The 15,727-nt window shown below is 38.9% G+C and overlaps 1 protein-coding gene across 1 annotated transcript; it reads right to left on the reverse strand.

The window, feature by feature from the left end:
• Positions 1-13,872: 13,872 nt before the first annotated feature.
• esm1 (endothelial cell-specific molecule 1) lies at positions 13,873-15,727 on the reverse strand. Its single transcript, XM_033647432.2, has 3 exons — positions 15,217-15,727; positions 14,661-14,804; positions 13,873-14,499 (listed from the first exon to the last, which is right to left on the reverse strand). The coding sequence occupies exons 1-3, from the start codon at positions 15,710-15,712 to the stop codon at positions 14,405-14,407; spliced, it is 735 nt and encodes a 244-aa protein (XP_033503323.2). The 5' UTR covers positions 15,713-15,727; the 3' UTR covers positions 13,873-14,404.

Consider the following 15,727-nt stretch of genomic DNA (forward strand, 5'->3'; position numbering starts at 1 on the left):
ACACTCAGTCTGAGCAGGCTGTGTGTGTATGTTGGTTACAGAAAGGAGGAGGAGGAGAGAGGGAGGGGAAAGTGTGTGTGTGTGTGTGTGTGTGTCAGTGAGAAAGCATGTTTTAGGAAGTCTTAAGATGAGAGCTCTGACTGAGCGGTGCTCCAGCAGTGCAGCTGACTTTCTCTAATATTTCACACAAGCAACTGGCACTTTCTACACCCTCACACTGTCTTACACTCTTCCAAAAATGTTAACAGCCGAGAATTTCTCAAACTTTGCCACGGTTCATAATGTGGAGTATTAATCCTGCATTTCCCATATGTCATCTGTGAGTAATTCAGCAGACAAACACAGAAAGCTGCCCCAGATTTAAGGCGTCTTCAAGTTGTTGTATACAAATGACTGCATGCATGCAGCTCCACAAACATTTATTCAGTGACACTATCCTCACTTTGGTGCAAATCCAGCTGTATACACACCAGTGGAAAGTGCATCTTGTTTACCCGGGAGTGGCCTATAAAGTTCCTGTTCCATAGTCTTGCAGTGGTTCCCTCTGAATGGGGACTATTTCACATTTAATTTATAATGTACTGCACAAAACAAAAGTTGAATTTGTATGATAAATGGAGACAGTATAATAGGGTAAAGCTTTTGTACTGTTGTTATGGGTGTTCACGGTTTCAGCAAATGACTATGTCTGCTTTTACAAACTGAGGAATTCTGACGTGTACTTTACATTCCTGAGCTCACTCAAGCAATCATTAAGCACCTTATTGACTCTTCACAGCCTGCCTGATCACCAAACATTGAGTATTGATTTATGACAAGACAGCAAGCACATTAAAATGAAAAAGTGTTACTCTCTTTCAGATTATAAACCATTTCTGCCGATAGACGCCCCTAAATCCTACACACTGGACCTTTGACTGGATGGGGCTACCAAAGAAAGATCTACATACAAAATGAAAAGGTTGGAAAACAGTTCAGTGTAGATGTTGAAGAATGGAAGAAGGAGGTTCATTTTTTTTATGTTGTTTTATAAAAGAAATATTAAGAAAAACAAAGCAAAGCAAGTGTGTTGAGAATCAGATCATTCACCACCAAAACAAGTCTATTTTCTTGTCTATGAAATCCTAAAACATGCAGGGTATAATTTATGTTATTGCCACAAGACAGATGCAGAACCTTTAAATGGTCTGAATGTATTCCTGGCACGTGTCGGCCACATCTCCTGGTCATGGAAAATGTACTCATTACTAATAACAGAGGGAAATTCCAATCTATGTAGGAGGTGGCTGATGTGTCAACAGTAATTACTTCCTCGAAATCAAATCAGTAGCAGAATTAGTTTATGTATATACTCATGTACAGCACAGTATATATGACATTTGCCAGTAAATGACCAGGGTAGTGTGTGGTTTATGATATGATTTAACAAACAAGATCCTGGCTGGGTTCTTGAGGTGTCAAGCCCCAGACACACCAAACCCACATTAAAGAACTAGTTGCGACAAAGGCCGCATGTTGCTTCATGTCGCCTGTGTCTCAGCCAGAAAGTTGCACTTGGACACACTGCAAAGACTACAGCAACAGCCAACTAGCATGTACGTTCTGCGTCTGTATGAGAGACAATAACTCTCCATACCAGCATTCGTCATTCAAAAAGGGAAACTGGAAGACTGACAGGACAGACTCAAGACCGTAGTTAGCCAGTTAGTACATTAACAACACAACGCAGTGTTGAAAGAACAAGGACCATTTCTGCTAAAGAGCTCAGTTGCCATAAAAAGTTTGTTTTTCGATCTCATGCCTTCTTGACTTAGTTGTTTCTTTGCTTCCCTCACTTCTGATTCTCTTCTCGATCAGTAAGCTAAACTGCAAATAACAGTGACTTCATTCACAGGTGGGACACACCATCTCTGACAGCGATTCAACATGCTGAGTCATATGAATAAAAAAGCCAACGAGGGCCAACTAGTGTCACAACGGTGCAGGATACACTGCAGAATCTAGGGCAACAGACGTTCACGGACAATCCGACATTGACTAATGGCCGACAGTCGGCTTGGTATGTCAGGGCCCTTAGAGGTTCAAGTGTTGGGTGAGGCCAAACACAGCATCTATTGATCTGTGTGATCTACAGGCAGAGGAGTGAGGTCAACATTACATTAAGGTCTTCTGTAAGCATCTGTCAAATGATTGATCAAAGAGGCAACAGCAGTACATGAATCTGTCCAAAGCATCAAACTGCCACTTTGATGAACGCACAAACCACGATAAGGTTCTGACTAAAACCCTTCTCCACTTTTGTTTCACAAGTTTAAGTAGTTCTCAAGTGCATGCCTACCTGGGATCTTGCAGGACATGATGCATTGATGGTGCATTTGCAGCTGCAGTAATCAAATGGGTTGCTTTTCTGTTACAGCACAATCTTTCTGGACATCTAGAACCGTGGTTCCCAACCTTTCTCGCTTGTGACCTCTTAAAAAGCAATGACATCAATGATGTGATGTGTGGATGTGCACTGGAAACAGTTCAACCTGAGGTATCCAGTACTTTATATGAAAAAAGGTGCAGTAATGAGCAAAAAAAATAGATACAAATATATAAAAATATCTTGTTTAAACACCCTGAAACCTGTCGGATTTGTCTAGGACCCTGCGATCTTGATAATCCTGACACTAACTCTGTGCATGTTTGCTGCAGCCATCATTATGAGACTTGCACCTTAAATGTAACATATTGGATGGCATTCGTCAGTTCAAACATGGCTGTTCATTTGTTGCTACAGTACAGCCAACAAATGATCAGTTTTACACACTGACTTTGAGACAACTGTTGTGACGCATGCTTGCTCTAATGCTCAGTAACCATTTGGTGTACTTAGCAGAATACCTTTTGCTCCAGAGTCTTCTTTGTTACTTTTTGTTACTGTATTTGAAAAGTTGTTATTAAATTGGAAACAGTAAATCTTTTGATTATTATGTTTTATTTGCAGCTATGCAGAGGTATCTACAGCTAACAGTGAGAATAAAGTAAAATCCATTCCTCCCAATAAAATCTAATCTCCACACAGAAGATGAGTTTTCTAGGTGTTATGAAAAGCTTCATTAGATTAAACAAAGATTAAACAAAATGTTGAGAACAAACAGTAGGCTCTGAGCCATCTGTCCTCAGCCATCCTTCAGCATGTTTTATTATATTTGCAGGACGTGGAATGCTCAACATGAAACACTGTGACCTTGTGACGTGAGAAGTGGCCATCTGTAAACAAACTGGAGCTGCATCTACTCCCATGAGACACTCCGGGGGACCTTATCCGATAGGAGCTAACTCACAAGATGAGAATGGATGAATCCTCACAGAGGAAGCCTTTTGGGAATTACAATGATCTCAGTGGGCCTGTAGTTCTCATGGCCTTGCAGTCAGAGGTTCCGGACAGTTGGTGACTTCTGGGGAGATAATGAAAATCTTTGAGACAGAGAGGAGGCCTTTCTCAGTGGACTGGAATGACACTAGAACTCATTCACTACAATTGTAGTTGTATTGATGTATTAATATGAGGTTCTCACTTTTGTCTTCTTACCGCTCTGTACGTACGGCTTTAGGTAATTATTCAATATATTGCCCAGATCTGTGTGGAGTCCCCATGAATGGGCTAGCAGAGTGCTACATGATTCAGCATGTTTACATGTTTCCTGTACAAACAGGAAGCTAGGGAGGGACTTGTTGTGACAGCCAATAGAAATGTAGCAGCCAGACTGATGTTACAAGCAAACAGAGGTGGCTGAGGTGAAAAGGACACGCTAATAGTGCAAATACGGCAACTGTGCTAAGCTAACAGTGTTAATGGGAGTTAGCGCACACTCACAGTGGGAAGGTGGGCACTGTGCTTCTGCAACAACGCCGTCCAACCACCGTGGGTCGGGGCAGATTTATCAGTAACCCCAGGAGTTCGCGCAACCAAAAACACATATAGATCCTGTATCCTGGTCAATAGCTGGCAGATTTTATAGGCGCAGGAGTGGGACATAACAGTTTGAGAAAGCATTTCATTGGATGCAAAACTGGTAAAAATGCCTGAGTGCAAGGCGAATCATTAACATGTTTTAAGCATTTCCAGAAACTCTAAAATATCATGATGAATACCTACAAAATGACTTTTTATCATTGTTGGGACAACAAGAGGAAGATGTGATAAAAAAATAAACCTTAAACATCTACCATAAAACTTCAATTAAAAGCCTAGTCCCAATCAAACACCCAGTCCCTTTTACTACCCCAGCGTGGCTACACATTTTGGTAAATAAATGCCTGTCTCAATCAGACTCCTGGTCTGGTTGCCAAGCAGTTCACTTTTCTTATAGAAGTTTTTCAGATGTCTAAAACTGGGGTTGTTGGCTATCTCAAATCATGAGTCCATTCCTCATTTACACTGTAAGTTATTCATATTCCTTTAGTCCGTAAGGGTCCTCAGATCAAAAGAATCAAAAGGGTTTTTCATAAAAACTAATCCAAGTTGTGAGTATTGTTTTAACAGGATCAAGTGGTGTTGTGTCGGCATACCGCCTGTCTGAGCTAGATCAGATGAATGACTCATTACTGGTATGTTATCTGAAGTCTAATATTTAAACAAATAATATTCATATTAGTTTAAATAAACAATTTAATTGTATTTCCTGTTCTTTGCTGAGCAATAGTTTTGTGTGAAAGCAATTAAAACCTGTCTCGTATGGACGCCTGTCCCAAATATAGGCCAGTTGATTTTCATTTTAAGCAAATAATAGCCTAGGCTATTAATTTGGTAAATATATAAGTTTTACGGTATTTTGATTTCATGGCCCTTTAACAATGGATCACATGACCACTTATGTGTAAGAGGGGTCACTTGTAGTAATGAACCCACAGATGGTTTTCACCTGACAGAGGCCCTATCCTAATGCAGATTTATAGCTTCTTTTAGCTCATTGTTTTTTGGTTGTAGGACCCACAACATAACTATTTATATTCTCTCTCCAGGCTCTCATCAGTATCGTATTCAGATGCAACAGGCACATTTTTTTCAATGAAAAACCAAATGAATGTTAATGTTTCGCTGTGCTGGATGTTAAAACACTGCAACTATCACCTTAAATTACGTGTTTACTGCTTGTTTCTGATGCCCCTCTAGTGGCCAAATCAGTTATTGCAGATTTAATATCCAAAAGATGACAGGTTAAAAAAACAAGAAAGTCATAAGACCATCACCAGCGCAATTCAAAGAAGTGAAAAAAAATAAATAAACAAAAAACTAAAGTTGGAGGCGCCCCGTTGGCCTTGGGGATTTAAAGCACTGATCATCAGCACAGTTTGAGTGTGGGTGGGAACCTTTATAGCACATAACCCCAGATCTCCTTTCCTCATTTTATTTCAGCTCTCTACTATCAACTCTCGGATCTCTCAAAGCATAAAATGTCAAAAATAAAAATATATTTATTGTAAAAGCATGTATAAGAAGTGAGAGGTCATCATTTTCCATGATGGTAAGAATCACTGTGAGGGAGTACACTATGTAGTTGTTTGTAAGGTCAATGTCGCCCCCTGCATTGTTTCACTGCTGGTTTCAATTTTCTTCTGACATCAATAGAAACAGAAAGCTTCTTCTCGTAACTTGCTGACAGTTGTTTTGAAAGGTCAGTGCAAACACAGAGACCTCCCTCCTTCCTGAATTACACTGAAAAGTCCAGTTGACGCCTTCCATGAACTGCAAACATCGCTTCATCTCTACATATGCCTCCACATGAATTATCTATAAACTGCCTTACATCAGCATGTTAATGATTCTTTATTTTAGTATTACTTTTAGTATTTTAGTATCAATTATAGTTAGTTTGTTTTTGCTCTTATATTATACATATTCCTTACCACTACCACGGCCTCATTGTCCATAAGGGATTGATAAAGTTGATCTTTCTCGAGAGACAGTAGTTTTCCTCTGCACCAAAGATCATCTCATTCTTGTTCTTGATGCAACATTGCTCTCTGGTGGTGACTTGTAAAACTTTTGGATTAAGAAGTTTAACAAGCCTATTTGTAGCTGTATCTCTTTATCTTTAAAATTCAGCACATACATTAATACTCATAACTTTAATATTTCATTTAAAGACAATATTTTTATAATGGTATATGGCACTGTGCCACTAGAATTTACTTGAGGTCAATGCTGTAAAATTCCTATTAGATAAATAGACAGGCATTAATCCAAATAAAGACAGATCAAGATAAATTTAATTTTTGCAGTATTTGTCAGAGCTTCAAGACATTCTGAATGGCAAACAGATGCAAAACAACCATGTGATACAATACCATCAGGGAGCCACCAGAGGTCCATGTGTCACAGCAAAAAAATGCACTCACACATGTTGCGTGTGCCTTTCAAAAAACCTGCCTTGGATTAAACCACTGTATTAATATTTTTACAGCTCCAAAAGGACATTTGTTTTATTAGTATGCGATGTACATATAATTAATTTAGTTTGCAAGTCATAAAAAACATTCTCTAAAGTGTGATAATTGGACAAACATACAGTACATACCAAATATACAAATTGTATTACATAGTAAAAAAAAATAATGATAAAAAGAACAAAAATTGATATATACAGTATTACAGTCAAATCAGTCCCCTCACCAGCTACATCATAAATACTACCTGCCTCTTCCTGATGTCTCAGTCATCCAGTGGCTTCCAGTAGCATTTGCTCATGATATACTGGCCAAACACAATAATACACTACAATTGTAAGTTACTACTTGTTTTTGGTTATTAAATTATTCTGGTCTAAATTTAAATGGGGCGGCACGGTGATGTAGCGCTTAGCACTGTCGCCTCACAGCAAAAGGGTTCCTGGTTCAATCCCAGGAGGGAGCCCTTTTGTGCGGGGTTTGCATGCTTTCCCTGTGTCAGCGTGGGTTTTCTCAGGGTACTCCGGCTTCCTCTCACAATCCAAACACATGCAGGTTGGGGATAGGTTAATTGGTGACTCTAAATTGTCTGTAGATGTGAATGTGAGTGTGAATGTGGTTGTCTGTCTCCATGTGTCAGCCCTACGATAGTCCAGGGTGTACCCTGCCTCTCACCCAGTGTCAGCTGGGATAAGCTCCAGCCCCCATCCTGGGCTGACTCTCACTTTAAGATTGGAGAAAAAAAAAAGCCCCGGCTGCTTGTATTTCTTTCAACCAATCACAATCGTTCTGGGCGGTGCCACAGCAACCGTGCGCTTGCAAAAATATTGCCGGGGGGAAACAGGTTTTGGTTTAACACGCCCACAAAAATATCGCCTACAGGAAGCGAACCATGGCAGAAAAATGGCTACATCCCCGCAAGATCAAACACCGCAAAAGTTAGTAAAGGACGTGTTGAAAACTGCAACCGGAGGTGGTAGGGCGGGACTTCAGCGGGTGGCTCGTTCCGCCCAATGAGAGGCTGATCTATGTAGCGAACTTCCACCCACTCAGACTATCATTAGGTCAACTGTAAGGTTAGCTTGCTCAGTGGTGCCAGGTGAGCTAGCAGTAGATGCACGCTTCCTTTTCCACAGTGATATGGTTGGTGGGTGTAGTTTGGTAGAAAAAAATAGTTTCTACATGAGTCTGATCAAATTTCTGTGGATTATCTTGAGTTACTCGGACATGATTTCTGGAGAGACATTTTTGTAGAATTTTTCAATTTTTTTAAAATTTAATTTTACTTATTTATTTAATTATTTTTGTACTTTGAGCATCACAAGCCGAGTGCCATCTAGTTCCATTATACTGGAAAGACAGCTGACATTACTAAGGCTGATATCTTCAACACTCACCAACTCACCAAAACAATCTAAACTAATAAACAGCACTACATGTGGGAGCAAAAATATAGTTTTGATTTTAGGGTGAACTGTCCCTTTAAATTTTGAAAGCATAAAATATGTCTAAAATAAGTATTTACTGTACTTAAAGACTGTGAAGTGTCAAGTTAGCAATTTATTGAAGCAAAAGCTAACAAATGTACTAAAATAACTATCACATTTGTCTAAATGTAGAAGCACTTCATGTTCTATTCAGTATTACTGTCCCCTGTGTCCCCCAGCAAAATCTACACTTGTGGATAGAAGGATGTGGCTGTAAAAAGAAAAGTATTTATGCTATTTCTAATTCAGAGGAGACACAGAAAAAAGGACAAAGTCAAAGAGAGGAATTTTTAAGCTCCAGCTAATCACAGTCAAAATGTAACCCCACCAGTCTTTTAACAGGAAAACATACTTAAGTAATACAATTACTAGTCCGACAGTTATGGATTTATTTTTGGACTGGCCACCTGTAATAAGATTATAACCTTCCGTAAATATGAGGTGTGATAAAAGACCTGTTGGGAAATGTTCCTTCTCACGTCACACTTACAAGAAACAAGACATTCCCTCCAGGGTTCACAAGTCTGTCAGGTCACAGAGGTCAAGGCTCGACACGTCTGCTGCAAGATGTCCATGAGAACTGTTAAAAAAGAGGAGGGGGAATCCTGGATCAAAGGAGACAAAGAGTTAATTAATCAGACTCAGTCCCGTTTCAGTCAAGTGACATGACAGTGTGTGAGTTGAAGTGCTCCTTGTTGCATTTCATCAGCCTCAGTTTGGATATGTGCTATCAGTGTAATCAATCTCACCACTTAATTTCCTTGTTCACAGTGTTGACGTGTTGTCTCCATTGAGCCTTGTCATTCTACAGCTACAATAAACAACCTGTTGAGGCAGGGCCAAACTGTAAATACCAGAACATCTATTTGCAGTAAATCAGTGTTATTTACTACTCCGTTCACGCACCTTTGTTTCTGCAGAGGCGGCAGTGACGTGTTCAGGGAGTCAGATAAAGGGTATTTCTCACCAATGCTTTCCTGTTATTTTCCAGGGTCCTTTGTTTGGTTGCGAGGCCTCGGCCTGTCCGTTCTCAGGGGAACATTCGAGCCCCGAGCACTTATGAACACTCCGGCCCTCGTACACAGACTGCTCCCATACCTGTCTGCATCACCCTGTGTGTGTGTGTGTGTGTGTGTGTGTGTGTGTGTGTGTGTGTGTGTGTGTGTGTCACCTTGTCCTTGGATTTTAAGAGGTACATCCCTGCAGTGAAGTCACTTCTGTTTAAGGGAACTTTATTCTTCATATGCCTTTGAATTTAACTACATTTAACATTTAACTACATTAATATACATTAAGGTGGTTTTAAGCCATAATTATTGAAATTAAATGACAGAATGAGAGAAAAAACATACCTTCATTAATTCAAAGTTTGATGCTGCAGCTACACTGGACAGATTTTGTAGTTTTAAAGCAAATAATGTTTTCTTCCTACTAAAAATATCTCTAATTCCTCATTTCCCAATTTTTTTTTACTGAAGGGATGACTTGAAAATTCAATATATTGATCTATAGATCATAAGAATAACTCCTTGTCACTCATATTTTTTTGATTTCTAATCATATTAAAAATTGATATTTGTCTCAGGAACAGCTTGTCTGTTGATGGATGCTGAGGTGCCAATCTTCCATTTTACTAATACTTGAATAAAGCAGATTGAAAGTGTCCTCTTCTGTCTCTCAACAAGTGGACTTTGCAGTTGCAGTTGTGTGTCACTGATAAATTCCAAGCGTTTTCAAGAGTGTCTCTTGAAAAAAAGAAAAAAAAAATCCTTGCTTTTAAATTCCTGTCCTGGACAGACACAACAACAACAGGAAGAAGGGCCATTTTCACAGGTGTCAGGAAGCACAGGAAATAAACAAGCTGAATACTGGAAAACATTTTTGTACCAGTAAGAGTCAGAGGTGAGGCTAATAAGAGATATATTTAGCTGGGACAGGATTATTATGTGCAGCTTTGGACAAAATGTTTGATATGGTTCTGATTTCCATTAGATGTTTTGTTACACTGCGTGGTGACGTAGTAAAAGAGGACTTGAGAGAATAAAAAACATCTCCCTCTAACCAAGGTTCACTTATTATGTTCAATTATGAATGACCTGTGGTTCCATTACAATCTTTAAAAATCCAAATCACAAAGATGATTATTGAATTGAATCATTGTGATCATTTACAGCATTTATCACAGACCAATATGTATGTACTTTTTACTGTCTGAAAACTAATGTTATATTTAAAAAATAATAATAAAATAAATGAATAAAATAAAATAGAATAAACTGATAAATAAAAAATAAATAGTGATATAATTAAATTAAATTAAATTAAATCAAATTAAATCAAGATGGGAGAATCTGCACATACAAGGACTTTTTTTAATCTTTGAAAGATTTAACACTAAATATTATAGTGGAGCTTGGGTTGTCTAATTTTAAAAATTGTAAGAGGAGATACCTTTTTGAAAACTTGAGCTCCATAGGGCTGAATTTTGATTTTTGATTATAAAGATGTCTGTTTAAAATGTCTACATATGACAACTTTGTGTTTATAAATCTCCAGACAATAGTCTTATAATACCCTCCCACCACCACCTCTAAAGTGGTATTATCCTGCACTTTTTCACCTACTGGTTGAGTCTAAATAGTGATCAATTTAATCACTTTTTTGCTATATTTAACTGTATAAAATGCTTCTGTTAAGACCATCACAGGGGAGATATCAAAAATATTAAAAAACATGGCCATGTTTTGTTGTACTTTGGGTTGGGGCATCTGAAAAACCTGGATTTGCACGATGTACCCATATATATGCACCAATTTGTGCCTTTTCTGCATCATTACAGTATATGTTGTAATTGTCTTTTATTTTGTCAAAATAAAACTCCTTTGCTACTTTAATGCACTTTGGGGGACAAGCGCACATTCCAGATATTGAGGAGGATGTGTCCTCTGTGTCCCACTCGAACTGTGCCCACCACCACCCCCTTCGAAATCTGGATTCCGCCCCTGCCTGTAATACAGTATGATTTGATAGTGACCACATTTACGTTACGTTATGAAATGAAATCTGTCTGTTGCAAATAATCAAAGGAATTGAGTCTCTGATTCATTTAAAGCTTTGTCAAATAGTCTGTAATGGCACATGTACGTTTTATTCCTTTTTTATGTAAACCAGCATTGAATATTAGTATGCCACTCATGGACAATATGAAGATAATTGGTCTGCTCGCTCGGAAGAATGATTCATTTCAGTTCAACTGTATAAGTTGGAACTCTCAGTAGGGCTCAGAGATGAGTTGAAAGACTTTAATGAATGTTTCCCTCCAGGAAGGAAATGACATTATATGTAATTCTCAAGAAAGATCTTTAGCAATATCTCAAATTTTTAATAATTTGTATTCGTCACTTTGTTTATGTTGACTGATGTAAGTCCCATCTGCTATGGCTGCATTTTATTAAGAACTTTACAGGCAAAGCTATGTAGAGAAGTTTCTCCATGGAGCTGCATAGACAGAGAAACTTCCTCAAATTCTCTCCCGTCTGTGATCTTTCATAAATCCCGTCTTTGCTCGTCAGTTCTTCTTATGCCATTAGTGGTGAAAATATTTGTTCCATGGCTGAGAAATGTTTTCTGCATGGGAACAAAGAATATTTTGCTATTTGTGGAAGTTGAGAAAGTAGGGCGTTCCAACCAAGACTTAAGAGTCGAGGATGCCTGAACATTTCTCAGCACTTTCTGCTCCTGTGTTTAGATGTACCAGTTCATATCATCATGGGAAACAAGAACTCCTTCTACGCAGAAGGCATATTTCTATCTAGGCTTCTTCGCATTTTTACATAGTTCAGAGAGTCTTTTTCCACCTCCCATAAATAAATCTCTCTAATGTCTTGCTGAGAATATCAGAATATCAGTGTCTCCTCCTCTTTTTTTCCCACAGAAATTTATTCAGAATTTAATTTGCCTTGGTTTCTGAGTCCACGGGATTTTCAAAGTTGCCATGCATCTCTGTGACATGTTGATATATTGAATGAATTGAGAAATACTGCATTAAGTGCACATGCAATATCTTAAATGCACATGTTAGCCTTCCTACTCAAAGTCAGCCACCATTGGATCAGTCCATGGGATCACATTTTAAAGTGAGAACATTGATGGTCTCATAATGTTGAAGACACAAAACATGCAACTTAACAAATGTTAGCATGAATAACAAATGTGTTCCCTGTTTGACTGAACAGCTTCACTCTCTCTATATACTCACACATATATGAATTCAGTTCTCCATTGCCAGTACTGGGGATGTAATATTATAAATGATAATAATGAACTTCCTCTGTAGAGAGAATCTTTCTGATAGTCATCAGTCTCCACAGCGTTCACACAACTAGGCCTTACAATAAAAGGGCCGCAAAGCAAATGAGAGCACTAAAAATATTTGGAGCATAAGGGAAAAGATTCTTCTTAGATGAAGAATGATCTCTTGGCATCAATTCCAACATTTTGTCTGATGAAATCCAGCTAACTGCTCATCACTGGGATGATACTACAGAATAGTGCAAAAAGAGAAAAGAGCAAAGACATCCTTTTAAGAAACTCCAGCGAAGACTCAACCCAGAATGATGTGAGATCTAATTCTTAGAGTAATATAGAATAAAATGAAGCATACAGCTGTCAGGTAACCGTGCAGACCTGGACATGACTAATGCTAAGTACAGTTATGGCAATTACACAATGTGCTTTAGAGTAAAACATAGAAAACATTAAACAATGAGATAAAGAATATATAAAATACTCCACATAACTAAAATAACCATACAGCAAACCAAACAATGCACACACTTGCACAGAGGTATGTAACTTATATTAGTTCATGGGCCACATACACCCCAGTTTGATCTCAGGTGGGCCAGACCAATAAAACCACTGCATAAAAATCTATAATAACCATACCTCTAATTTTTTCCCCTTCCTTTTAGTGTGAAAAAGTACATTCTGAAACGCTATTTAAAAAAATATGGTGAATATGCCTCAGTTTTTCCTTGTGCAGTCAGTCAACTACTCATTGTTATGCATTTTCCCATACATTTCCATTCCTGTGTAGTAATGCTGGCATCACTGCACCAAACTCAAGTGACAGCTATTGAGGAAGCAAGTTAAGTTATCCCATGCCTTACAAACCATCTATAAATGTTAAATTTTGGCAAAAGGGTTTCATCAATATCATTTTAGGATAGATGTCTGATACAGATTCTTTTGTACTAAAGCTACTGACTGACTGACTACATTGTGCACAATATGCCATATCTTTAAATATGTCCATGATATGATTTCATTGTTTCTTTTCAGAGAATTATGATTGTGTTGAAAAGCCTCTGAAGCAGCATTTTGCTCCTGAACCACACAACCTCTGAGCTTCCACAGGTGCATCAATATCAGGTGTCCAGGAGTCAAAAGTCATCCAGTTGGCCAGATTGGACCCTTTGACGGGCCAGTTCTGGCCCATGAGCCACATATTTTACAACCCTGCTCTAACTGCTGCTGACTTACTTCTTTATTTTGCTAAACTCACTTTTGCAGATTCAATTGACTTTACACCCTTTCCATACTCTTTACACTTGACTAAACACTTTGTCATTTCATCACTATTTGTCTCTTCTCCTAAGTGATTGTTGTTATGTGTCTTTCATTTTACAGCACCATTATTTACACAACTAAAAAGAGATATGTAAGGTACAGCATGACTGACTGAATGCCATTTATAGATAGAGTCTACTGCACATTCCACTCATTTAAATGTAATTAACCTTTGCCTGAAATATAAATCTGCAACTGCTTAGTTTGAAATTATCGATTACTACATAATAAAAGCACTCAGGCCGTTTCAATATCAATTGATGCACCACTAATTAAGTTAACAAATGTTTAAGGCAGTGAAAATCAAATGACAAGAGACAGTGATAACTTTGGTTTAATTGTAAGAGCATTCTTTACACTGGCTGGTGTCATACACATGATATTTTCCATGTCATCTTTTCATATATACAATACAAATAAAATATCAGCATGGAAAACTTCAAAATATTTAGCGGACTACAATGATGAATGGATGAAAAAATATTGCTGTGTCCAGTTTGGAAATAAATGCAAGGTCCTTTTGTGACATTAACTCTCATTTTCTCAACAGTAATGTATGAAGGCACACTAAATGAGACAATCAGGTCTACACTGAAGCTCCTACAGGATAATCGTGAGAAACAGATGAAGAACAAAACAGAAAAATGGAGAATTTGAAGAGAATAATATCATCTGCATATTTCATTAGAAAATGATGCCTATGCCAAGTAAGGACCGAACAAACCAAACGAAACTTCCAAATGCTGTAAAAAAGTTTTTTTCATCATTTAACATAATAAAATATATCTTTCAGTTCATTTATAAGTTAATGCTACATTTACACTGAATAGATTCAGTCTTGTCAGCACTTGTCAGCGAGGGTTGAGTCGCTTTGGAGCAGTGGATCTGTCCGTGTGTTGAACTGAGTTCTGGGCAGTGCTGACCTCTCCTGAGCCCACCTCTCCCCCTGAAATACAAGTGAAAGAACTCATTGAATTTTCAAATAAATGTCTTTTCATGGCTTGATTTAATCCATTTAGTAGAGGACATTTGAGTAAGAATTCACAAAATGCCAACACTTTTTAAAAAGCAGCAATCTTTATTCTAAGAAATCTCACTGTTTGTTACCTTCTTGAGTCTCAGTCTTGAGCTTGCTGGCAATTTTGGCAAAGAATCTGAGGGTGAGGCAAGCTCCTGTCTCCCTGTCACATATGCCACCTTTGCAGTTGCATGTCTTGCGGCACTCAACCCCGTAGGTTCCATACAAGCAGTCTGTAAAGAAAGGAAACATTATTTTAGAGCTTTGTCTTGCAGAACAAGCAGGGAAAAGGTTCATGTACCTCACCAATATTCCTACAGACTCATATTCAGAGTCAAAATAATGATCAGTGAGTGAGAGAAATGGGGAAAGGCAAATAACTGCAAGTGGATAGTTGGATGAGCACTGATGTTAAACTCCAAGCCTCTAATGGTCTGATCATCAGGTCAAATGTTATTTGAAGCATGGATGCACAGTTACAATACATGCTCCTCTCTAACCACTGATTATATGGCAGTGGTGCTGTTCATTGTGATTAATTCAATAAAGAGAGCCTAAAGACTGCATTTGGTGCAGCAGAGCATCACATCAAAACGCAGCACACAGGCAGAAACAGCACACATTGAATACTGAAGGTTAGTGTACCTTTGCAAATCCCATACTCGTCTCCATAATCGTCCTCATCCTTGTAGAACTCGCAGAATAATCCCGGTCCGCACTTCACCCCGTGCATCCCCGACACCGTGCGGTAACAGTGCTCCCCTCTGCCGGCTGCACAGACCTGGCAACAGCCGCAGTCATCCAGGACGGTCCGTGTGCACCGCTGCGTCCCGCCGCACCGCTCCGCGTTGCATCTGTCGGGGCAGTTCACCGCGTACTTGACATTGGCGCCCCACGCCTCAGCATCTCGCACTATGAGTGAGGACAACACTGTGATGAGGAGAAAAGACATGACTGGATGCGGCGTGGAGAGCTCGTGGAAGGGCTGCTGTCTTTTGGGATGTCTCGGGAAGAAGAGCCGGAGAAGCGGAGCACCTCTGGGAGACTTGAGCGGAGTGACCTCTGGTGCATCAGGTTGTATGGTTATCAGCGATGAACAACTTTGTTTTGCACATGGCTTTGCCCTCGTCAATTTCCTCATTCCGGTGTTGTCGTC

The sequence above is a fragment of the Epinephelus lanceolatus genome, chromosome 19 (genome assembly GCF_041903045.1).
Source record: "Epinephelus lanceolatus isolate andai-2023 chromosome 19, ASM4190304v1, whole genome shotgun sequence".
NCBI classification, from domain to species: Eukaryota; Metazoa; Chordata; class Actinopteri; order Perciformes; family Serranidae; genus Epinephelus; species Epinephelus lanceolatus.